This window comes from Poecile atricapillus, chromosome 1 (assembly GCF_030490865.1).
Source record: "Poecile atricapillus isolate bPoeAtr1 chromosome 1, bPoeAtr1.hap1, whole genome shotgun sequence".
NCBI lineage: Eukaryota > Metazoa > Chordata > Aves > Passeriformes > Paridae > Poecile > Poecile atricapillus.
In genome coordinates this window covers 249,643-272,253 of record NC_081249.1, presented here as the reverse complement: position 1 = coordinate 272,253, position 22,611 = coordinate 249,643, and the positions used below count along the sequence as shown (strand labels likewise).

Genomic DNA, 22,611 nt, shown 5'->3' with positions numbered 1-22,611 from the left:
AATTTGGGGAGGGGTCTCGAAGGAATTTGGGGAGGGGTCTCAGGAATTTGGGGAGGGGTCTCAGGAATTTGGGGAGGGGTCTCCAAGAATTTGGGGAGGGGTCTCCAAGAATTTGGGGAGGGGTCTGTGGAATTTGGGGAAGGGTCTCTGGAATTTGGGGAGGGGTCTCTGGAATTTGGGGGGGTCTCTGGAATTTGGGGAGGGGTCTCTGGAATTTGGGGAGGGGTCTCAGGAATTTGGGGAAGGGTCTCCAGGAATTTGGGGAGGGGTCTCAGGAATTTGGGGAGGGGTCTCTGGAATTTGGGGAGGGGTCTCAGGAATTTGGGGAGGGGTCTCGAAGGAATTTGGGGAGGGGTCTCAGGAATTTGGGGGGGTCTCAGGAATTTGGGGAGGGGTCTCAGGAATTTGGGGAGGGGTCTGTGGAATTTGGGGAGGGGTCTGTGGAATTTGGGGAGGGTCTCAGGAATTTGGGGAGGGTCTGTGGAATTTGGGGAGGGGTCCCAGGAATTTGGGGGGGTGTCAGGAATTTGGGGAGGGGTCTCAGGAATTTGGGGAGGGGTCTCAGGAATTTGGGGAGGGGTCTCTGGAATTTGGGGAGGGGTCTCAGGAATTTGGGGGGGTCTGTGGAATTTGGGGGGGGTCTCTGGAAATTGGGGAGGGGTCTCAGGAATTTGGGGAGGGGTCTCCAGGAATTTGGGGAGGGGTCTCAGGAATTTGGGGAGGGGTCTCTGGAATTTGGGGAGGGGTCTCAGGAATTTGGGGGGGTCTGTGGAATTTGGGGAGGGGTCTGTGGAATTTGGGGAGGGTCTCAGGAATTTGGGGAGGGATCCCAGGAATTTGGGGAGGGGTCTCTGGAATTTGGGGAGGGGTCTCTGGAATTTGGGGAGGGGTCTCAGGAAATTGGGGAGGAGTCCCAGGAATTTGGGGAGGGGTCTCAGGAATTTGGGGAGGGTCTCAGGAATTTGGGGAGGGGTCTCAGGAATTTGGGGAGGGGTCTCTGGAATTTGGGGAGGGGTCTCTGGAATTTGGGGAGGGGTCTCAGGAATTTGGGGAGGGGTTTCAGGAATTTGTGGAGGGGTCTCAGGAATTTGGGGAGGGGTCTCAGGGATTTGGGGAGGGGTCCCAGGAATTTGGGGAGGGGTCTCCAGGAATTTGGGGAGGGGTCTGTGGAATTTGGGGAGGGGTCTGTGGAATTTGGGGAGGGGTCTCAGGAATTTGGGGAGGGGTCTCTGGAATTTGGGGGGGGGTCTCTGGAATTTGGGGAGGGGTCTCTGGAATTTGGGGGGGGAATCTGGAATTTGGGGAGGGGTCTCAGGAATTTGTGGAGGGGTTTCAGGAATTTGGGGAGGGGTCTCTGGAATTTGGGGAGGGGTCTCAGGAATTTGGGGAGGGGTCTCTGGAATTTGGGGAGGGGTCTCAGGAATTTGGGGAGGGGTCTCAGGAATTTGGGGAGGGGTCTGAGGAATTTGGGGAGGGGTCTCAGGGATTTGGGGAGGGGTCTCTGGAATTTGGGGAGGGGTCTCAGGAATTTGGGGGGGTCTCAGGAATTTGGGGAGGGGTCTCAGGAATTTGGGGAGGGGTCTGTGGAATTTGGGGAGGGGTCTGGGGAATTTGGGGAGAGGTCTCCAAGAATTTGGGGAGGGGTCTGTGGAATTTGGGGAGGGGTCTCTGGAATTTGGGGAGGGTCTCTGGAATTTGGGGAGGGGTCTCCGGAATTTGGGGAGGGGTCTCAGGAATTTGGGGAGGGGTCTCTGCAATTTTGGGAGGGGTCTCAGGAATTTGGGGAGGGGTCTCTGGAATTTGGGGGGGTCTCAGGAATTTGGGGAGGGGTCTGTGGAATTTGGGGAGGGGTCTCTGGAATTTGGGGAGGAATCTCTGGAATTTGGGGGGGGTCTCTGGAAATTGGGGAGGGGTCTCAGGAATTTGGGGAGGGGTCTCCAGGAATTTGGGGAGGGGTCTCTGGAATTTGGGGAGGGGTCTCAGGAATTTGGGGAGGGGTCTGTGGAATTTGGGGGGGTCTGTGGAATTTGGGGAGGGGTCTGTGGAATTTGGGGAGGGGTCTCAGCAATTTGGGGAGGGTCTCAGGAATTTGGGGAGGGATCCCAGGAATTTGGGGAGGGGTCTCTGGAATTTGGGGAGGGGTCTCTGGAATTTGGGGAGGGGTCTCAGGAAATTGGGGAGGAGTCCCAGGAATTTGGGGAGGGGTCTCAGGAATTTGGGGAGGGGTCTCAGGAATTTGGGGAGGGGTCTGTGGAATTTGGGGAGGGGTCTGTGGAATTTGGGGAGGAATCTCTGGAATTTGGGGGGGTCTCTGGAAATTGGGGAGGGGTCTCAGGAATTTGGGGAGGGGTCTCCAGGAATTTGGGGAGGGGTCTCAGGAATTTGGGGAGGGGTCTGTGGAATTTGGGGAGGGGTCTGTGGAATTTGGGGAGGGGTCTCAGGAATTTGGGGAGGGGTCTCTGGAATTTGGGGAGGGGTCTCTGGAATTTGGGGGGGGTCTCTGGAATTTGGGGAGGGGTCTCTGGAATTTGGGGGGGGAATCTGGAATTTGGGGAGGGGTCTCTGGAATTTGGGGAGGGGTCTCAGGAATTTGGGGAGGGGTCTCTGGAATTTGGGGAGGGGTCTCGAAGGAATTTGGGGAGGGGTCTCAGGAATTTGGGGGGGTCTCAGGAATTTGGGGAGGGGTCTCAGGAATTTGGGGAGGGGTCTGTGGAATTTGGGGAGGGGTCTGGGGAATTTGGGGAGAGGTCTCCAAGAATTTGGGGAGGGGTCTGTGGAATTTGGGGAGGGGTCTCCGGAATTTGGGGAGGGGTCTCAGGAATTTGGGGAGGGGTCTGTGGAATTTGGGGAGGGGTCCCAGGAATTTGGGGAGGGGTCTCAGGAATTTGGGGAGGAATCTCTGGAATTTGGGGGGGGTCTCTGGAAATTGGGGAGGGGTCTCAGGAATTTGGGGAGGGGTCTCCAGGAATTTGGGGAGGGGTCTCAGGAATTTGGGGAGGGGTCTCCAGGAATTTCGGGAGGGGTCTCCAGGAATTTGGGGAGGGGTCTCTGGAATTTGGGGAGGGGTCTCAGGAATTTGGGGAGGGGTCTGTGGAATTTGGGGGGGTCTGTGGAATTTGGGGAGGGGTCTGTGGAATTTGGGGAGGGGTCTCAGCAATTTGGGGAGGGTCTCAGGAATTTGGGGAGGGATCCCAGGAATTTGGGGAGGGGTCTCTGGAATTTGGGGAGGGTCTCAGGAATTTGGGGAGGGGTCTCAGGAATTTGGGGAGGGTCTCAGGAATTTGGGGAGGGGTCTGTGGAATTTGGGGAGGGGTCTCTGGAAATTGGGGAGGGGTCTCAGGAATTTGGGGAGGGGTCTCCAGGAATTTGGGGAGGGGTCTCAGGAATTTGGGGAGGGGTCTCTGGAATTTGGGGAGGGGTCTCAGGAATTTGGGGAGGGGTTTCAGGAATTTGGGGAGGGGTCTCTGGAATTTGGGGAGGGGACTCAGGAATTTGGGGAGGGGTCTCTGGAATTTGGGGAGGGGTCTCAGGAATTTGGGGAGGGGTCTCAGGAATTTGGGGAGGGGTCTGAGGAATTTGGGGAGGGGTCTCAGGAATTTGGGGAGGGGTCTCAGGAACTTGGGGAGGGGTCTCTGGAATTTGGGGAGGGGTCTCAGGAATTTGGGGAGGGGTCTCAGGAATTTGGGGAGGGGTCTCTGGAATTTGGGGAGGGGTCTCAGGAATTTGGAGAGGGGTCTGTGGAATTTGGGGAGGGGTCTCTGGAATTTGGGGGGGTCTCTGGAATTTGGGGGGGTGTCAGGAATTTGGGGAGGGGTCTCCAGGAATTTGGGGAGGGGTCTCAGGGATTTGGGGAGATGTCTCAGGAATTTGGGGAGGGGTCTCAGGAATTTGGGGAGGGGTCTCTGGAATTTGGGGAGGTCTCAGGAATTTGGGGAGGGGTCTCAGGAATTTGGGGAGGGGTCCCAGGAATTTGGGGGGGTGTCAGGAAATTGGGGAAGGGTCTCAGGAATTTGGGGAGAAGTCTGTGGAATTTGGGGAGGGGTCTCTGGAATTTGGGGAGGGGTCTCAGGGATTTGGGGAGGGGTCCCAGGAATTTGGGGAGGGGTCTCCAGGAATTTGGGGAGGGGTCTCAGGAATTTGGGGAGGGGTCTGAGGAATTTGGGGAGGGGTCTCAGGGATTTGGGGAGGGGTCTCAGGAACTTGGGGAGGGGTCTCTGGAATTTGGGGAGGGGTCTCTGGAATTTGGGGAGGGGTCTCAGGAATTTGGGGAGGGGTCTGTGGAATTTGGGGAGGGGTCTCTGGAATTTGGGGAGGGGTCTCAGGAATTTGGGGAGGGGTCTCTGGAATTTGGGGAGGGGTCTCGAAGGAATTTGGGGAGGGGTCTCAGGAATTTGGGGAGGGGTCTCTGGAATTTGGGGAGGGGTCTCAGGAAATTGGGGAGGAGTCCCAGGAATTTGGGGAGGGGTCTCAGGAATTTGGGGAGGGGTCTGTGGAATTTGGGGAGGGGTCTGTGGAATTTGGGGAGGGGTCTCAGGAATTTGGGGAGAGGTCTCTGGAATTTGGGGGGGGTCTCTGGAATTTGGGGAGGGGTCTCTGGAATTTGGGGGGGGAATCTGAAATTTGGGGAGGGGTCTCAGGAATTTGTGGAGGGGTTTCAGGAATTTGGGGAGGGGTCTCTGGAATTTGGGGAGGGGTCTCAGGAATTTGGGGAGGGGTCTCAGGAATTTGGGGAGGGGTCTGTGGAATTTGGGGAGGGGTCTCAAGAATTTGGGGAGGGGTCTCTGGAATTTGGGGAGGGGTCTCTGGAATTTGGGGAGGGGTCTCAGGAATTCGGGAAGGTGTCTGTGGAATTTGGGGAGGGGTCTCAGGAATTTGGGGAGGGGTCTGTGGAATTTGGGGAGGGGTCTCTGGAATTTGGGGAGGGGTCTCAGGAATTTGGGGAGGGGTTTCAGGGATTTGGGGAGGGGTCCCAGGAATTTGGGGAGGGGTCTCCAGGAATTTGGGGAGGGGTCTCAGGAATTTGGGGAGGGGTCTGTGGAATTTGGGGAGGGGTCTGTGGAATTTGGGGAGGGGTCTCAGGAATTTGGGGAGAGGTCTCTGGAATTTGGGGGGGGTCTCTGGAATTTGGGGAGGGGTCTCTGGAATTTGGGGGGGGAATCTGAAATTTGGGGAGGGGTCTCAGGAATTTGTGGAGGGGTTTCAGGAATTTGGGGAGGGGTCTCTGGAATTTGGGGAGGGGTCTCAGGAATTTGGGGAGGGGTCTCAGGAATTTGGGGAGGGGTCTGTGGAATTTGGGGAGGGGTCTCAAGAATTTGGGGAGGGGTCTCTGGAATTTGGGGAGGGGTCTCTGGAATTTGGGGAGGGGTCTCAGGAATTCGGGAAGGTGTCTGTGGAATTTGGGGAGGGGTCTCAGGAATTTGGGGAGGGGTCTCTGGAATTTGGGGAGGGGTCTCTGGAATTTGGGGAGGGGTCTCAGGAATTTGGGGAAACTCTGGAATTTGGGGAGGGGTCTCAGGAATTTGGGGAGGGGTCTCAGGAATTTGGGGAGGGGTCTCCAAGAATTTGGGGAGGGGTCTGTGGAATTTGGGGAGGTGTCTCTGGAATTTGGGGAGGGGTCTCCAGGAATTTGGGGGGGTCTCAGGGATTTGGGGAGGGGTCTCAGGAATTTGGGGAGGGGTCTCCAGGAATTTGGGGAGGGGTCTCAGAAATTTGGGGAGGGGTCCCAGGAATTTGGGGGGGTCTCAGGAATTTGGGGAGGGGTCTCTGGAATTTGGGGAGGGGTCTCTGGAATTTGGGGAGGGGACTCAGGAATTTGGGGAGGGGTCTGTGGAATTTGGGGAGGGGTCTCTGGAATTTGGGGAGGGTCTCAGGAATTTGGGGAGGGGTCTCTGGAATTTGGGGAGGGGTCTGTGGAATTTGGGGAGGGGTCTCCAGGCATTTGGGGAGGGTCTCAGGAATTTGGGGAGGGGTCTGTGGAATTTGGGGAGGGGTCTGTGGAATTTGGGGAGGGTCTCAGGAATTTGGGGAGGGGTCTCCAAGAATTTGGGGAGGGGTCTGTGGAATTTGGGGAGGGTCTCAGGAATTTGGGGAGGGGTCTGTTGAATTTGGGGAGGGGTCTCTGGAATTTGGGGAGGGGTCTGTGGAATTTGGGGAGGGGTCTCTGGAATTTGGCGAGGGGTCTCTGGAATTTGGGGAGGGGTCTCCAAGAATTTGGGGAGGGGTCTCCAAGAATTTGGGGAGGGGTCTGTGGAAGTTGGGGAGGGATCTCAGGAATTTGGGGAGGGGTCTCAGAAATTTGGGGAGGGGTCTGTGGAGTTTGGGGAGGGGTCTCCGGAATTTGGGGAGGGGTCTCTGGAATTTGGGGAGGGGTCTGTGGAGTTTGGGGAGGGTCTCAGGAATTTGGGGAGGGGTCTCAGGAATTTGGGGAGGGGTCTCCAGGAATTTGGGGAGGGGTCTCCAAGAATTTAAGGAGGGGTCTCAGGAATTTGGGGAGGGTCTCAGGAATTTGGGGAGGGGTCTGTGGAATTTGGGGAGGGGTCTCTGGAATTTGGGGGGGTCTCAGGAATTTGGGGAGGGGTCTCCGGAATTTGGGGGGGTCTCAGGAATTTGGGGAGGGGTCTCAGGAATTTGGGGAGGGGTCCCAGGAATTTGGGGAGGGGTCTCTGGAATTTGGGGGGGTCTCAGGAATTTGGGGAGGGGTCTCAGGAGTTTGGGGAGGGGTCTCCGGAATTTGGGGGGGTCTCAGGAATTTGGGGAGGGGTGTCAGGAATTTGGGGAGGGGTCTCAGGAATTTGGGGAGGGGTCTCCAGGAATTTGGGGAGGGGTCTGTGGAATTTGGGGAGTGTCTCAGGAATTTGGGGAGGGGTCTGTGGAATTTGGGGAGGGTCTCAGGAATTTGGGGAGGGGTCTCTGGAATTTGGGGAGGGGTCTCTGGAATTTGGGGAGGGGTCTCAGGAATTTGGGGAGGGGTCTCTGGAATTTCGGAAGGGGTCTCAGGAATTTGGGGAGGGGTCTCCAGGAATTTGGGGAGGGTCTCAAGAATTTGGGGGGGGTCTCTGGAATTTGGGGAGGGTCTCAGGAATTTGGGGAGGGGTCTCAGGAATTTGGGGAGGGGTCTGGGGAATTTGGGGAGGGGTCTCCAAGAATTTGGGGAGGGGTCTGTGGAATTTGGGGAGGGTCTCAGGAATTTGGGGAGGGGTCTCTGGAATTTGGGGAGGGGTTTGGGGAATTTGGGGAGGGGTCTCCAAGAATTTGGGGAGGGGTCTGTGGAATTTGGGGAGGGGTCTCTGGAATTTGGGGAGGGGTCTCAGGAATTTGGGGAGGGGTCTCAGGAATTTGGGGGGGGCTCAGAAATTTGGGGGGGTCTCAGGAATTTGGGGAGGGGTCTCTGGAATTTGGGGGGGTCTCAGGAATTTGGGGAGGGGTCTCAGGAATTTGGGGAGGGGTCTGTGGAATTTGGGGAGGGGTCTCAGGAATTTGGGGAGGGTCTCAGGAATTTGGGGAGGGGTCTCTGCAATTTGGGGAGGGGTCTCAGGAATTTGGGGAGGGGTCTGTGGAATTTGGGGAGGGGTCTCAGGAATTTGGGGAGGGGTCTCAGGAATTTGGGGAGGGGTCTCGAAGAATTTGGGGAGGGGTCTGTGGAATTTGGGGAGGGTCTCAGGAATTTGGGGAGGGGTCTCAAGAATTTGGGGAGGGGTCTCTGGAATTTGGGGAGGGGACTCTGGAATTTGGGGAGGGGTCTGTGGAATTTGGGGAGGGGTCTCAGGAATTTGGGGAGGGGTCTCAGGAATTTGGGGAGGGGTCTCCAGGAATTTGGGGAGGGGTCTGTGGAATTTGGGGAGGGGTCTCCAAGCATTTGGGGAGGGTCTCAGGAATTTGGGGAGGGGTCTCCAGGAATTTGGGGAGGGGTCTGTGGAATTTGGGGAGGGTCTCAGGAATTTGGGGGGGTCTCAGGAAATTGGGGAGGGGTCTCAGGAATTTGGGGAGGGGTCTCCGGAATTTGGGGGGGTCTCAGGAATTTGGGGAGGGGTCTCAGGAATTTGGGGAGGGGTCTCCAGGAATTTGGGGAGGGGTCTGTGGAATTTGGGGGAATCTCTGGAATTTGGGGAGGGGTCTGTGGAATTTGGGGAGGGTCTCAGGAATTTGGGGAGGGTCTCAGGAATTTGGGGAGGATCTCAAGAATTTGGGGAGGGGTCTCAGGAATTTGGGGAGGGGTCTCCAGGAATTTGGGGGAGGGTCTCAGGAATTTGGGGAGGGGTCTCAGGAATTTGGGGAAGGGTCTCAGGAATTTGGGGAGGGGTCTGTGGAAGTCGGGGAGGGATCTCAGGAATTTGGGGAGGGGTCTCAGGAATTTGGGGAGGGGTCTCCAAGAATTTGGGGAGGGGTCTGTGGAATTTGGGGAGGGTCTCAGGAATTTGGGGAGGGGTCTGTGGAATTTGGGGAGGGTCTCAGGAATTTGGGGAGGGGTCTGTGGAATTTGGGGAGGGGTCTCTGGAATTTGGGGAGGGGTCTGTAAAGTTTGGGGAGGGGTCTCAGGAATTTGGGGAGGGGTCTGTGGAATTTGGGGAGGGGTCTCTGGAATTTGGGGAGGGGTCTGTAAAATTTGGGGAGGGGTCTCAGGAATTCGGGGAGGGGTCTCAGGAATTTGAGGAGGGGTCTCTGGAATTTGGGGAGGGGTCTCAGGAATTTGGGGAGGGGTCTCTGGAGTTTGGGGAGGGGTCTCAGGAATTCGGGGAGGGGTCTCAGGAATTTGAGGAGGGGTCTCTGGAATTTGGGGAGGGGTCTGTGGAGTTTGGGGAGGGGTCTCAGGAATTTGGGGAGGGGTCTCAGGAATTTGGGGAGGGGTCTCAGGAATTTGGGGAGGGGCCTCAGGAATTTGGGGAGGGGTCTCTGGAATTTGGGGAGGGTCTCAAGAATTTGGGGAGGGGTCTCTGGAATTTGGGGAGGGTCTCAGGAATTTGGGGAGGGGTCTCTGGAATTTGGGGAGGGGTCTCTGGAGTTTGGGGAGGGGTCTCTGGAACTTGGGGAGGGTCTCAGAAATTTAGGGAGGGGTCTCAGGAATTTGGGGAGGGGTCTCTGGAATTTGGGGAGGGGTCTCTGGAGTTTGGGGAGGGGTCTCAGGAATTTGGGGAGGGGTCTTTGGAATTTGGGGAGGGGTCTCTGGAATTTGGGGAGGGGTCTCAGGAATTTGGGGAGGGGTCTTTGGACTTTGGGGAGGGGTCTCTGGAGTTTGGGGAGGGGTCTTTGGAATTTGGGGAGGGGTCTGTGGAATTTGGGGAGGGGTCTTTGGAATTTGGGGAGGGGTCTCAGGAATTTGGGGAGGGGTCTGTAAAATTAGGGGAGGGGCCTCAGGAATTTGGGGAGGGGTCTCAGGAATTTGGGGAGGGGTCTTTGGAAATTTGGGAGAGGACTCTGGAATTTGGGGAGGGGTCTTTGGAATTTGGGGAGGGGTCTGTAAAATTTGGGGGGGGGTCTCAGGAATTTGGGGGGTCTCAGGAATTTGGGGAGGGGTCTCAAGAATTTGGGGAGGGGTCTTTGGAATTTGGGGAGGGGTCTCTGGAATTTGGGGAGGGTCTCAGGAATTTGGGGAGGGGTCTCAGGAATTTGGGGAGGGGTCTCTGGAATTTGGGGAGGGGTCTGTGGAATTTGGGGAGGGGTCTCAGGAATTTGGGGAGGGGTCTGTGGAATTTGGGGAGGGGTCTCAGGAATTTGGGGAGGGGTCTATGGAATTTGGGGAGGGGTCTCAGGAATTTGGGGAGGGGTCTGTGGAATTTGGGGAGGGGTCTCAGGAATTTGGGGAGGGGTCTGTGGAATTTGGGGAGGGGTCTGTGGAATTTGGGGAGGGGTCTCTGGAATTTGTGGAGGGGTCTCAGGAATTTGAGGAGGGGTCTCTGGAACTTGGGGAGGGGTCTCTGGAATTTGGGGAGGGGTCTCAAGAATTTGGGGAGGGGTCTCTGGAATTTGGGGAGGGGTCTGTGGAATTTGGGGAGGGGTCTCAGGAATTTGGGGAGGGGTCTCAGGAATTTGGGGAGGGGTCTCAGTAATTTGGGGAGGGGTCTCCAAGAATTTGGGGAGGGGTCTCCAAGAATTTGGGGAGGGGTCTGTGGAATTTGGGGAAGGGTCTCTGGAATTTGGGGAGGGGTCTCTGGAATTTGGGGGGGTCTCTGGAATTTGGGGAGGGGTCTCTGGAATTTGGGGAGGGGTCTCAGGAATTTGGGGAAGGGTCTCCAGGAATTTGGGGAGGGGTCTCAGGAATTTGGGGAGGGGTCTCTGGAATTTGGGGAGGGGTCTCAGGAATTTGGGGAGGGGTCTCGAAGGAATTTGGGGAGGGGTCTCAGGAATTTGGGGGGGTCTCAGGAATTTGGGGAGGGGTCTCAGGAATTTGGGGAGGGGTCTGTGGAATTTGGGGAGGGGTCTGTGGAATTTGGGGAGGGTCTCAGGAATTTGGGGAGGGTCTGTGGAATTTGGGGAGGGGTCCCAGGAATTTGGGGGGGTGTCAGGAATTTGGGGAGGGGTCTCAGGAATTTGGGGAGGGGTTTCAGGAATTTGTGGAGGGGTCTCAGGAATTTGGGGAGGGGTCTCAGGGATTTGGGGAGGGGTCCCAGGAATTTGGGGAGGGGTCTCCAGGAATTTGGGGAGGGGTCTGTGGAATTTGGGGAGGGGTCTGTGGAATTTGGGGAGGGGTCTCAGGAATTTGGGGAGGGGTCTCTGGAATTTGGGGGGGGGTCTCTGGAATTTGGGGAGGGGTCTCTGGAATTTGGGGGGGGAATCTGGAATTTGGGGAGGGGTCTCAGGAATTTGTGGAGGGGTTTCAGGAATTTGGGGAGGGGTCTCTGGAATTTGGGGAGGGGTCTCAGGAATTTGGGGAGGGGTCTCTGGAATTTGGGGAGGGGTCTCAGGAATTTGGGGAGGGGTCTCAGGAATTTGGGGAGGGGTCTGAGGAATTTGGGGAGGGGTCTCAGGGATTTGGGGAGGGGTCTCTGGAATTTGGGGAGGGGTCTCAGGAATTTGGGGAGGGGTCTGTGGAATTTAGGGAGGGGTCTCTGGAATTTGGGGAGGGGTCTCAGGAATTTGGGGAGGGGTCTCTGGAATTTGGGGAGGGGTCTCGAAGGAATTTGGGGAGGGGTCTCAGGAATTTGGGGGGGTCTCAGGAATTTGGGGAGGGGTCTCAGGAATTTGGGGAGGGGTCTGTGGAATTTGGGGAGGGGTCTGGGGAATTTGGGGAGAGGTCTCCAAGAATTTGGGGAGGGGTCTGTGGAATTTGGGGAGGGGTCTCTGGAATTTGGGGAGGGTCTCTGGAATTTGGGGAGGGGTCTCCGGAATTTGGGGAGGGGTCTCAGGAATTTGGGGAGGGGTCTCTGCAATTTTGGGAGGGGTCTCAGGAATTTGGGGAGGGGTCTCTGGAATTTGGGGGGGTCTCAGGAATTTGGGGAGGGGTCTCCAGGAATTTGGGGAGGGGTCTCAGGAATTTGGGGAGGGGTCTCCAGGAATTTGGGGAGGGGTCTCAGGAATTTGGGGAGGGGTCTGTGGAATTTGGGGGGGTCTGTGGAATTTGGGGAGGGGTCTGTGGAATTTGGGGAGGGGTCTCAGCAATTTGGGGAGGGTCTCAGGAATTTGGGGAGGGATCCCAGGAATTTGGGGAGGGGTCTCTGGAATTTGGGGAGGGGTCTCTGGAATTTGGGGAGGGGTCTCAGGAAATTGGGGAGGAGTCCCAGGAATTTGGGGAGGGGTCTCAGGAATTTGGGGAGGGGTCTCAGGAATTTGGGGAGGGGTCTGTGAAATTTGGGGAGGGGTCTGTGGAATTTGGGGAGGGGTCTCAGGAATTTGGGGAGGGGTCTCAGGAATTTGGGGAGGGGTCTGTGGAATTTGGGGAGGAATCTCTGGAATTTGGGGGGGTCTCTGGAAATTGGGGAGGGGTCTCAGGAATTTGGGGAGGGGTCTCCAGGAATTTGGGGAGGGGTCTCAGGAATTTGGGGAGGGGTCTGTGGAATTTGGGGAGGGGTCTGTGGAATTTGGGGAGGGGTCTCAGGAATTTGGGGAGGGGTCTCTGGAATTTGGGGAGGGGTCTCTGGAATTTGGGGGGGGTCTCTGGAATTTGGGGAGGGGTCTCTGGAATTTGGGGGGGGAATCTGGAATTTGGGGAGGGGTCTCAGGAATTTGTGGAGGGGTCTCTGGAATTTGGGGAGGGGTCTCAGGAATTTGGGGAGGGGTCTCTGGAATTTGGGGAGGGGTCTCGAAGGAATTTGGGGAGGGGTCTCAGGAATTTGGGGGGGTCTCAGGAATTTGGGGAGGGGTCTCAGGAATTTGGGGAGGGGTCTGTGGAATTTGGGGAGGGGTCTGGGGAATTTGGGGAGAGGTCTCCAAGAATTTGGGGAGGGGTCTGTGGAATTTGGGGAGGGGTCTCTGGAATTTGGGGAGGGTCTCTGGAATTTGGGGAGGGGTCTCCGGAATTTGGGGAGGGGTCTCAGGAATTTGGGGAGGGGTCTGTGGAATTTGGGGAGGGGTCCCAGGAATTTGGGGGGGTGTCAGGAATTTGGGGAGGGGTCTCAGGAATTTGGGGAGGAATCTCTGGAATTTGGGGGGGGTCTCTGGAAATTGGGGAGGGGTCTCAGGAATTTGGGGAGGGGTCTCCAGGAATTTGGGGAGGGGTCTCAGGAATTTGGGGAGGGGTCTCCAGGAATTTCGGGAGGGGTCTCCAGGAATTTGGGGAGGGGTCTCTGGAATTTGGGGAGGGGTCTCAGGAATTTGGGGAGGGGTCTGTGGAATTTGGGGAGGGGTCTCAGCAATTTGGGGAGGGTCTCAGGAATTTGGGGAGGGATCCCAGGAATTTGGGGAGGGGTCTCTGGAATTTGGGGAGGGGTCTCTGGAATTTGGGGAGGGGTCTCAGGAATTTGGAGAGGGGTCTGTGGAATTTGGGGAGGGGTCTCTGGAATTTGGGGGGGTCTCTGGAATTTGGGGGGGTGTCAGGAATTTGGGGAGGGGTCTCCAGGAATTTGGGGAGGGGTCTCAGGAATTTGGGAAGGGGTCTCCAGGAATTTGGGGAGGGGTCTCAGGGATTTGGGGAGATGTCTCAGGAATTTGGGGAGGGGTCTCAGGAATTTGGGGAGGGGTCTCTGGAATTTGGGGAGGTCTCAGGAATTTGGGGAGGGGTCTCAGGAATTTGGGGAAGGGTCTCAGGAATTTTGGGAGGGGTCTCAGGAATTTGGGGAGAAGTCTGTGGAATTTGGGGAGGGGTCTCTGGAATTTGGGGAGGGGTCTCAGGGATTTGGGGAGGGGTCCCAGGAATTTGGGGAGGGGTCTCCAGGAATTTGGGGAGGGGTCTCAGGAATTTGGGGAGGGGTCTGAGGAATTTGGGGAGGGGTCTCAGGGATTTGGGGAGGGGTCTCAGGAACTTGGGGAGGGGTCTCTGGAATTTGGGGAGGGGTCTCTGGAATTTGGGGAGGGGTCTCAGGAATTTGGGGAGGGGTCTCTGGAATTTGGGGAGGGGTCTCGAAGGAATTTGGGGAGGGGTCTCAGGAATTTGGGGAGGGTCTCAGGAATTTGGGGAGGGGTCTCAGGAATTTGGGGAGGGGTCTGTGGAATTTGGGGAGGGGTCTGTGGAATTTGGGGAGGGGTCTCAGCAATTTGGGGAGGGTCTCAGGAATTTGGGGAGGGATCCCAGGAATTTGGGGAGGGGTCTCTGGAATTTGGGGAGGGGTCTCAGGAAATTGGGGAGGAGTCCCAGGAATTTGGGGAGGGGTCTCAGGAATTTGGGGAGGGGTCTCAGGAATTTGGGGAGGGGTCTCTGGAATTTGGGGAGGGGTCTCAGGAATTTGGGGAGGGGTCTGTGGAATTTGGGGAGGGGTCTCTGGAATTTGGGGAGGGGTCTCAGGAATTTGGGGAGGGGTCTCAGGAATTTGGGGAGGGGTCTCGAAGGAATTTGGGGAGGGGTCTCAGGAATTTGGGGGGGTCTCAGGAATTTGGGGAGGGGTCTCAGGAATTTGGGGAGGGGTCTGTGGAATTTGGGGAGGGGTCTGGGGAATTTGGGGAGAGGTCTCCAAGAATTTGGGGAGGGGTCTGTGGAATTTGGGGAGGGGTCTCTGGAATTTGGGGAGGGTCTCTGGAATTTGGGGAGGGGTCTCCGGAATTTGGGGAGGGGTCTCAGGAATTTGGGGAGGGGTCTCTGCAATTTTGGGAGGGGTCTCAGGAATTTGGGGAGGGGTCTCTGGAATTTGGGGGGGGTCTCTGGAAATTGGGGAGGGGTCTCAGGAATTTGGGGAGGGGTCTCCAGGAATTTGGGGAGGGGTCTCAGGAATTTGGGGAGGGGTCTGTGGAATTTGGGGAGGGGTCTGTGGAATTTGGGGAGGGGTCTCTGGAATTTGGGGAGGGGTCTCAGGAATTTGGGGAGGGGTCTCAGGAATTTGGGGAGGGGTCTGTGGAATTTGGGGAGGAATCTCTGGAATTTGGGGGGGTCTCTGGAAATTGGGGAGGGGTCTCAGGAATTTGGGGAGGGGTCTCCAGGAATTTGGGGAGGGGTCTCAGGAATTTGGGGAGGGGTCTCTGGAATTTGGGGAGGGGTCTCAGGAATTTGGGGAGGGGTTTCAGGAATTTGTGGAGGGGTCTCAGGAATTTGGGGAGGGGTCTCAGGGATTTGGGGAGGGGTCCCAGGAATTTGGGGAGGGGTCTCCAGGAATTTGGGGAGGGGTCTCAGGAATTTGGGGAGGGGTCTGTGGAATTTGGGGAGGGGTCTCAGGAATTTGGGGAGGGGTCTCTGGAATTTGGGGAGGGGTCTCTGGAATTTGGGGGGGGAATCTGGAATTTGGGGAGGGGTCTCAGGAATTTGTGGAGGGGTTTCAGGAATTAGGGGAGGGGTCTCTGGAATTTGGGGAGGGGTCTCAGGAATTTGGGGAGGGGTCTCTGGAATTTGGGGAGGGGTCTCAGGAATTTGGGGAGGGGTCTCAGGAATTTGGGGAGGGGTCTGAGGAATTTGGGGAGGGGTCTCAGGGATTTGGGGAGGGGTCTCAGGAACTTGGGGAGGGGTCTCTGGAATTTGGGGAGGGGTCTCAGGAATTTGGGGAGGTGTCTCTGGAATTTGGGGAGGGGTCTCTGGAATTTGGGGGGGTCTCTGGAATTTGGGGGGGTGTCAGGAATTTGGGGAGGGGTCTCCAGGAATTTGGGGAGGGGTCTCAGGGATTTGGGGAGGGGTCTCAGGAATTTGGGGAGGGGTCTCTGGAATTTGGGGAGGTCTCAGGAATTTGGGGAGGGGTCTCAGGAATTTGGGGAGGGGTCCCAGGAATTTGGTGGGGTGTCAGGAATTTGGGGAGGGGTCTCAGGAATTTGGGGAGGGGTCTGTGGAATTTGGGGAGGGGTCTCTGAAATTTGGGGAGGGGTCTCAGGAATTTGGGGAGGGGTCTCAGGGATTTGGGGAGGGGTCTCAGGAATTTGGGGAGGAATCTCTGGAATTTGGGGAGGGGTCTCAGGAATTTGGGGAGGGGTCTCAGGGATTTGGGGAGGGGTCTCAGGAATTTGGGGAGGGGTCTGTGGAATTTGGGGAGGGGTCTCAGGAATTTGGGGAGGGGTCTGTGGAATTTGGGGAGGGGTCTCAGGAATTTGGGGAGGGGTCTCCAGGAATTTGGGGAGGGGTCTCTGGAATTTGGGGAGGGGTTACCAGGAATTTGGGGAGGGGTCTCTGGAATTTGGGGAGGGGTCTCAGGAATTTAAGGAGGGGTCTCAGGAATTTGGGGAGGGGTCTCAGGAATTTGGGGGGGTGTCAGGAATTTGGGGAGGGGTCTCTGGAATTTGGGGAGGGGTCTGTGGAATTTGGGGAGGGGTCTCCAGGAATTTGGGGAGGGTCTCAAGAATTTGGGGAGGGGTCTCAGGAATTTGGGGAGGGGTCTGTGGAATTTGGGGAGGGGTCTCAGGAATTTAGGGAGGGGTCTCCAGGAATTTGGGGAGGGTCTCAAGAATTTGGGGAGGGGTCTCCAGGAATTTAGGGAGGGTCTCAAGAATTTGGGGAGGGGTCTCTAAAATTTGGGGAGGGGTCTGTGGAATTTGGGGAAGGGTCTCTGGAATTTGGGGAGGGGTCTCTGGAATTTGGGGAGGGGTCTGTGGAATTTGGGGAGGGGTCTCAGGGATTTGGGGAGGGGTCTCAGGAATTTGGGGAGGGGTCTCTGGAATTTGGGGAGGGGTCTGTGGAATTTGAGGAGGGGTCTCTGGAATTTGGGGAGGGGTCTCAGGAATTTGGGGAGGGTCTCAGGAATTTGGGGAGGGATCCCAGGAATTTGGGGAGGGATCCCAGGAATTTGGGGAGGGGTCTCTGGAATTTGGGGAGGGGTCTCAGGAATTTGGGGAGGGTCTCAGGAATTTGGGGAGGGGTCTCAGGAATTTGGGGGGGTGTCAGGAATTTGGGGAGGGGTCTGTGGAATTTGGGGAGGGGTCTCTGGAATTTGGGGAGGGGTCTCAGGGATTTGGGGAGGGGTCTCAGGAATTTGGGGAGGGGTCTCAGGAATTTGGGGAGGGGTCTGTGGAATTTGGGGAGGGGTCTCAGGAATTTGGGGAGGGGTCTCTGGAATTTGGGGGGGGTCTCTGGAATTTGGGGGGGTCTCTGGAATTTGGGGAGGGGTCCCAGGAATTTGGGGAGGGGTCTCAGGAATTTGGGGAGGGGTCCCAGGAATTTGGGGAGGGGTCTCTGGAATTTGGGGAGGGGTCTATGGAATTTGGGGAGGGGTCTCAGGAATTTGGGGAGGGGTCTCAGGAATTTGGGAAGGGGTCTCTGGAATTTGGGGAGGGGTCTCTGGAATTTGGGGAGGGGTCTGGGGAATTTGGGGAGGGGTCTCAGGAACTTGGGGAGGGGTCTCTGGAATTTGGGGAGGGGTCTCTGGAATTTGGGGACGGGTCTGTGGAATTTGGGGAAGGGTCTCAGGAATTTGGGGAGGGGTCTCAGGGATTTGGGGATGGGTCCCAGGAATTTGGGGGGGTCTCAGGAATTTGGGGAGGGGTCTCAGGAATTTGGGGAGGGGTCTCTGGAATTTGGGGAGGGGTCTCTGGAATTTGGGGAGGGGTCTCAGGAATTTGGGGAGGGGTCTCAGGAATTAGGGGGGGTCTCAGGAATTTGGGGAGGGGTCTCTGGAATTTGGGGAGGGGTCTCTGGAATTTGGGGAGGGGTCTCAGGAATTTGGGGAGGGGTCTGTGGAAGTTGGGGAGGGATCTCAGGAATTTGGGGAAAGGTCTCAGGAATTTGGGGAGGGGTCTCTGGAATTTGGGGAGGGGTCTGTGGAATTTGGGGAAGGGTCTCTGGAATTTGGGGAGGGGTCTCTGGAATTTGGGGAGGGGTCTCAGGAATTTGGGGAGGGGTCTGTGGAATTTGGGGAGGGGTCTCAGGAATTTGGGGAGGGGTCTGTGGAATTTGGGGAGGGGTCTCTGGAATTTGGGGAGGGGTCTCTGGAATTTGGGGAGGGGTCTCAGGAATTTGGGGAGGGTCTCAGGAATTTGGGGAGGGGTCTGTGGAATTTGGGGAGGGGTCTGTGGAATTTGGGGAGGGGTCTCTGGAATTTGGGGAGGGGTCTCTGCAATTTGGGGAGGGATCCCAGGAATTTGGGGAAGGGTCTCAGGAATTTGGGGTGGGGTCTCCGGAATTTGGGGGGGTCTCAGGAATTTGGGGAGGGGTCTCCGGAATTTGGGGAGGGGTCTCAGGAATTTGGGGAGGGGTCTGTGGAAGGTGGGGAGGGGTCTCTGGAATTTGGGGAGGGGTCTCAGGAATTTGGGGAGGGGTCTGTGGAATTTGGGGGGGGTCTCAGGAATTTGGGGAGGGGTCCCAGGAATTTGGGGAAAGTCTCAGGAATTTGGGGAGGGTCTCAGGAATTTGGGGAGGGGTCCCAGGAATTTGGGGAGGGGTCTGTGGAAATTGGGGAGGGTCTCAGGAATTTGGGGAGGGGTCTGTGGAATTTGGGGAGGGGTCTCTGGAATTTGGGGAGGGGTCTCAGGAATTTGGGGGGGGTTTGTGGAATTTGGGGAGGGTCTCAGGAATTTGGGGAGGGGTCGCTGGAATTTGGGGAGGGGTCTCTGGAATTTGGCGTCTGTGGAATTTGGGGAGGGGTCTCAGGAATTTGGGGAGGGGTCTCAGGAATTTGGGGGTCTCAGGAATTTGGGGAGGGGTCTCAGGAATTTGGGGAGGGGTCTCACAAATTTGGGGAGGGGTCTCCAGGAATCTGGGGGCGTCTCAGGAATTTGGGGAGGGGTCTCTGCAATTTGCGGAGGGGTCTTAGGAATTTGGGGAGGGTCTCAGAAATTTGGGGAGGGGTCTCAGGAATTTGGGGAGGGGTCTCAGGAATTTGGGAATCTCAGGAATTTGGGGAGGGTCTCAAGAATTTGGGGAGGGGTCTCTGGAATTTGGGGAGGGGTCTCAGGAATTTGGGGAGGGGTCTCTGGAATTTGGGGGGCCTCAGGAATTTGGGGAGGGGCCTCTGGAATTTTGGGGGTCTGTGGAATTTGGGGAGGGTCTCAGGAATTTGGGGAGGGGGTCTCGGGAATTTGGGGGGGTCTCACAAATTTGGGGAGGGTCTCAGGAATTTGGGGAGGGGTCTCAGGAATTTGGGGAGGGGTCTCAAAAATTTGGGAATCTCAGGAATTTGGGGACGGGTCTCAGGAATTTGGGGAGGGTCTCACGAATTTGGGGAGGGGTCTCAGGAATTTGGGGAGGGGTCTCAGGAATTTGGGGAGGGGTCTCTGGAATTTGGGGAGGGTCTCAGGAATTTGGGGTGGGGTCTGTGGAATTTGGGGAGGGGTCTGTACCTGTCTCAAAATCCACGTCCTCCTCCTCTTCCTCCCCCTCCCTGGGCTGGGGGGTCCGGAGCTGCTCCAGGGTGGGCTCGTCCTCACCCCCTGGGGGGATTTGGGGGGTCTCAGGGGGATTTGGGGGGATTTGGGGGGTCCCAGGGGGGTTTGGGGGGGTTTTGGGGGGTCCCAGGGGGGTTTGGGGGGGATTTTGGGGGGTCCCAGAGGGGTTTGGGGGTGATTTGGGGGGGTTTTGGGGGGTCCCCAGGAGGTTTTGGGGGGTCTCAGGGGTCCCATACCTGGCCAGAAGGGGACACTGCAGCCCCCTCCCCTCAGCCCCTCGCCGGGGGGGCCAGGGGGGCGCAGCAGGGAGGGGGAGGAGGAGGCCGAGAGCCCCACGGAGGGGAGCAGCTCCTGGGGGGGAGGGGAGAGCTGAGACCCCCCCAAAACCCCCTGAGACCCCCAGAGACCCCCAGAGACCCCCCAAAACCCCTGAGACCCCCAGAGACCCCCCAAAACCCCCTGAGACCCCCAGAGACCCCCAGAGACCCCCAGAGACCCCCCAAAACCCCCAGAGACCCCCTGAGACCCCCAGAGACCCCCAGAGACCCCCCAAAACCCCCAGAGACCCCCCAAAACCCCCTGAGACTTCCAGACGCCCCCAAAACCCCCAGACCCCCCCAGACGCCCCCAGCTCCCCCCGGTGTCACCGCTGGCCGGGGGAGGGTCCCACGGGGCGCTCCAGCTCCAGCAGGGCCACGGCGAAGTCGTAGAACTCGGGGACCCCCCGGTGACGCCGAGAGCCGGGGCTGAACTCGGGGTGCAGGAACAGCCCCGAGACCCCCCGGTGGTCACGGGGACCTGGGGAGGGGACAGGGGGTGACACCGGGGACAGGGGGTGACACTGGAGACAGGGAGTGACACCAAGGTCAGGGGAGGTGACACCGAGGTCAGGGGGTGACACTGGGGACAGGGAGTGACACTGGGGATGGGGTGACCCTGGGTGCTCCCCCGGGTGTCCCCCAGGTGTCCCCAGCTGCTCCCCAGGTGTCCCTCAATGTCCCCAGCTGTCCCCAGATGTCCCCAAATGCCCCCCAGCTGTCCCCAGCTCCCCCCAGGTGTCCCCAGGGATCCCCCAGGTGTCCCCAGGTGTCCCTCAGTGTCCCCAGCTGCCTCCCAGGTGTGTCCCCATGTCCCCAGCTGTCCCCAGGTGTCCCCAGCTGCCCCCCAGGTGTGTCCCCATGTCCCCAGCTGTCCCCAGGTGTCCCCCCAGGTGTCCCCAGGTGTGTCCCCAGGTGTGTCCCCAGGTGTGTCCCCAGGTGTCCCCAGGTGTGTCCCCAGGTGTGTCCCCAGGTGTGTCCCCAGGTGTCCCCAGCTGTCCCCAGTGTCCCCAGGTGTGTCCCCAGCTGTCCCCAGTGTCCCCAGGTGTGTCCCCAGCTGTCCCCAGGTGTCCCCAGCTGTCCCCAGGTGTGTCGCCAGCTCACCTGCAGCCAGCCCCCCCCCCGGGGGACACAAGGTGCCATCGTCCCCGATGACGCAGGGCAGGGGCAGCCGATGGACCCGGGCCAGAGCCAGGTCCTGGGGGCTGTGCCCGGGGGTCACCTTCACCGCACCTGGGGACAGGGACACACCTGAGACACCTGGACTGTGTCACCTGAGACACACCTGAGACACCTGGACTGTGTCACCTGTGTCACCTGAGACATCTCTGAGACACCTGGACTGTGTCACCTGTGTCACCTGAGACACACCTGAGACACACCTGAGACACCTGGACTGTGTCACCTGTGTCACCTGCTGTCACTCCTTGCTCCCTTTTCTGTCCCAGACTGGTCCCAGTGCCCATCCCAGTCCCTCCCAGTCCCTGTTTAACCCCTCCCAGTCCCTCCCAGTCCATCCCAGTCCCTCCCAGTTCCATCCCAGTTCATCCCAGTCCATCCCAGTCCCCGTTTAGTCCCTCCCAGTCCCTCCCAGTTTCCCCAGTACCGGCTCCGCGCTGGGGCTCCACGCTGGGGTCGCTCACCACGGGCAGCAGGGCCCCGCTGAACGGGTGCCTCACCTGCCGGCCCTGCAGGTGCTGAGGGGGCGTGGTCAGCCCTGGCCCCGCCCCCTTTCCAGCTCTGGACCAATCCCAGCCAGGCCAGGCCCCCCCCAGCCCTTGGCCACACCCCCAGAGCCATTTCAGGCAGCAAAGCTCCACCCCTTTAACACAAGCCCCGCCCCTTTACCCTTATATGGTCAAAGGGGAGGGGCCAAACCTGGACAGCCAATGGCTGCCCTGCAGGGAAAGCCACGCCCACACCAATTAAAGGGTCCCAAAGCCCCGCCCCCAGGTCAGGCCCCGCCCATTCAGGCCCCACCCCAGGTGAGGCCCCACCCATTCAGGCCCCACCCAAATTCAAGCCCTGCCCCCTTTGAGGCCCCGCCCCCAGGCGAGGTCCCACCCATTCAAGCCCTGCCCCATTCAAGCCTCACCCCCAGGTGAGGCCCCGCCCCCCTTGAGGCCCCACCCATTCAAGCCCTGCCCCCAGGGGAGACCCCACCCCTTTGAGGGCCCACCCCCTTGAGTCCCCACCCACTCAGGCCACACCCATTGAGGCCCCACCCTTTTTGAGGCCCCACCCCCTTTGAGGCCTTGCCCCCTTTGAGGCCCCACCCCTTCAGGCCCTGGCCCCTGAGGCCCCACCCACTGAGGCCTTGATCCATTTGAGGCCCCGCCCCCTGAGGCCCCACCCATTGAGGCCCCACCCATTGAGGCCCCACCCATCGAGGCCCCACCCATCGAGGCCCCGCCCCTCACCAGGTAGCGCGGGTCCCGCGGGTGCACGGCCACGGCCACGTCACCAAAAATGGTCTCGGGACGAGTGGTGGCCACCGGCAACTCCAGCCCTGGGGACATCAGGGGACAGCTCGGGGACACTCGGGGACAGCTTGGGGACACCAGGGGACATCAGGGGACACTCGGGGACAGCTTGGGGACACTCGGGGACACCAAGGGACAGCTCAGGGACATCAGGGGACAGCTTGGGGACACCGGGGGACAGCTCAGGGACACTCGGGGACAGCTTGGGGACACTTGGGGACACCAGGGGACAGCTTGGGGACACTCGAGGGACATCAGGGACACTCAGGGGACACACCACAAAACCCAGGATCCCATCCCCAGAGCCACCCCAATGTCCCCAGAGCCACCCCCAATGTCCCCAGTGCCACCCCAGGTGTCCCCAGTGCCACCCCAAGTTCCATCTAGGAACACCCGCTAGACTCCAACTACACCCTACATGACAAATTTCAAATTACAGGGGCCTGGGACTCGGCCTTTTACACCTACACCCAGGCTGGGCAGCAGGACAGAGCAGCTCTGGGACAACTACACCCAGACACCCGTGACACACAAGACAACAGGCGAGGGGACACAATGGGGAGACAAAACTCTGGGCCACAAGAATGGCCACAAGGACCGAGAGAACGCAGAACGAGATGAGCCGGGTGAGAATGAAGGCGAGCTGATGAAGCTCGCAGAACCCGGGAGGAAGAAGATGCTGACGGAATGACAAACTCCAGCAGCTGCCAAGACGGATGCCCGAGAATTTTAGGGCCACAGTCCTCTACCTATCTCTGCGTTTCTTCAAGTCCTAAGCCGCAACAATGGATCCTCGCGGCGCACGGCTGTTGACACAGCTCGGAACAAGACCTCTAAAAGACATCCGATCGGATGCTTTTAAAAGAGAGACGCGATTCCAAGGCCTCTGAGAGCTCCTGAGGCAAAGCTTCGATGGTGTCGGGCTGAGGAGCCCAGAGATCAGAGATGCGAGGAGTGACACCGGGGTTTCTGGTAAGCCCCCAGAAGAGATAAGGCGA

At 58.3% G+C, this 22,611-nt stretch overlaps 1 protein-coding gene across 1 annotated transcript in view; it reads right to left on the bottom strand.

Annotated features, from left to right (window-relative positions):
* Positions 1–22,130, bottom strand: part of LOC131587381 (superkiller complex protein 2-like) — a 47,323-nt gene extending 25,193 nt beyond the window's left edge. The window contains exons 1-6 of the mRNA XM_058855201.1: positions 21,867–22,130; positions 21,551–21,731; positions 20,737–20,818; positions 20,235–20,363; positions 19,484–19,611; positions 19,050–19,164 (exon numbers count right to left, since the gene is read on the bottom strand). Coding sequence (XP_058711184.1) covers positions 19,050–19,164; positions 19,484–19,611; positions 20,235–20,363; positions 20,737–20,818; positions 21,551–21,649 — 553 coding nt within the window. The 5' untranslated portion in view covers positions 21,650–21,731; positions 21,867–22,130. The remainder of the gene's footprint in view (positions 1–19,049; positions 19,165–19,483; positions 19,612–20,234; positions 20,364–20,736; positions 20,819–21,550; positions 21,732–21,866) is intronic.
* Positions 22,131–22,611: the final 481 nt, after the last annotated feature.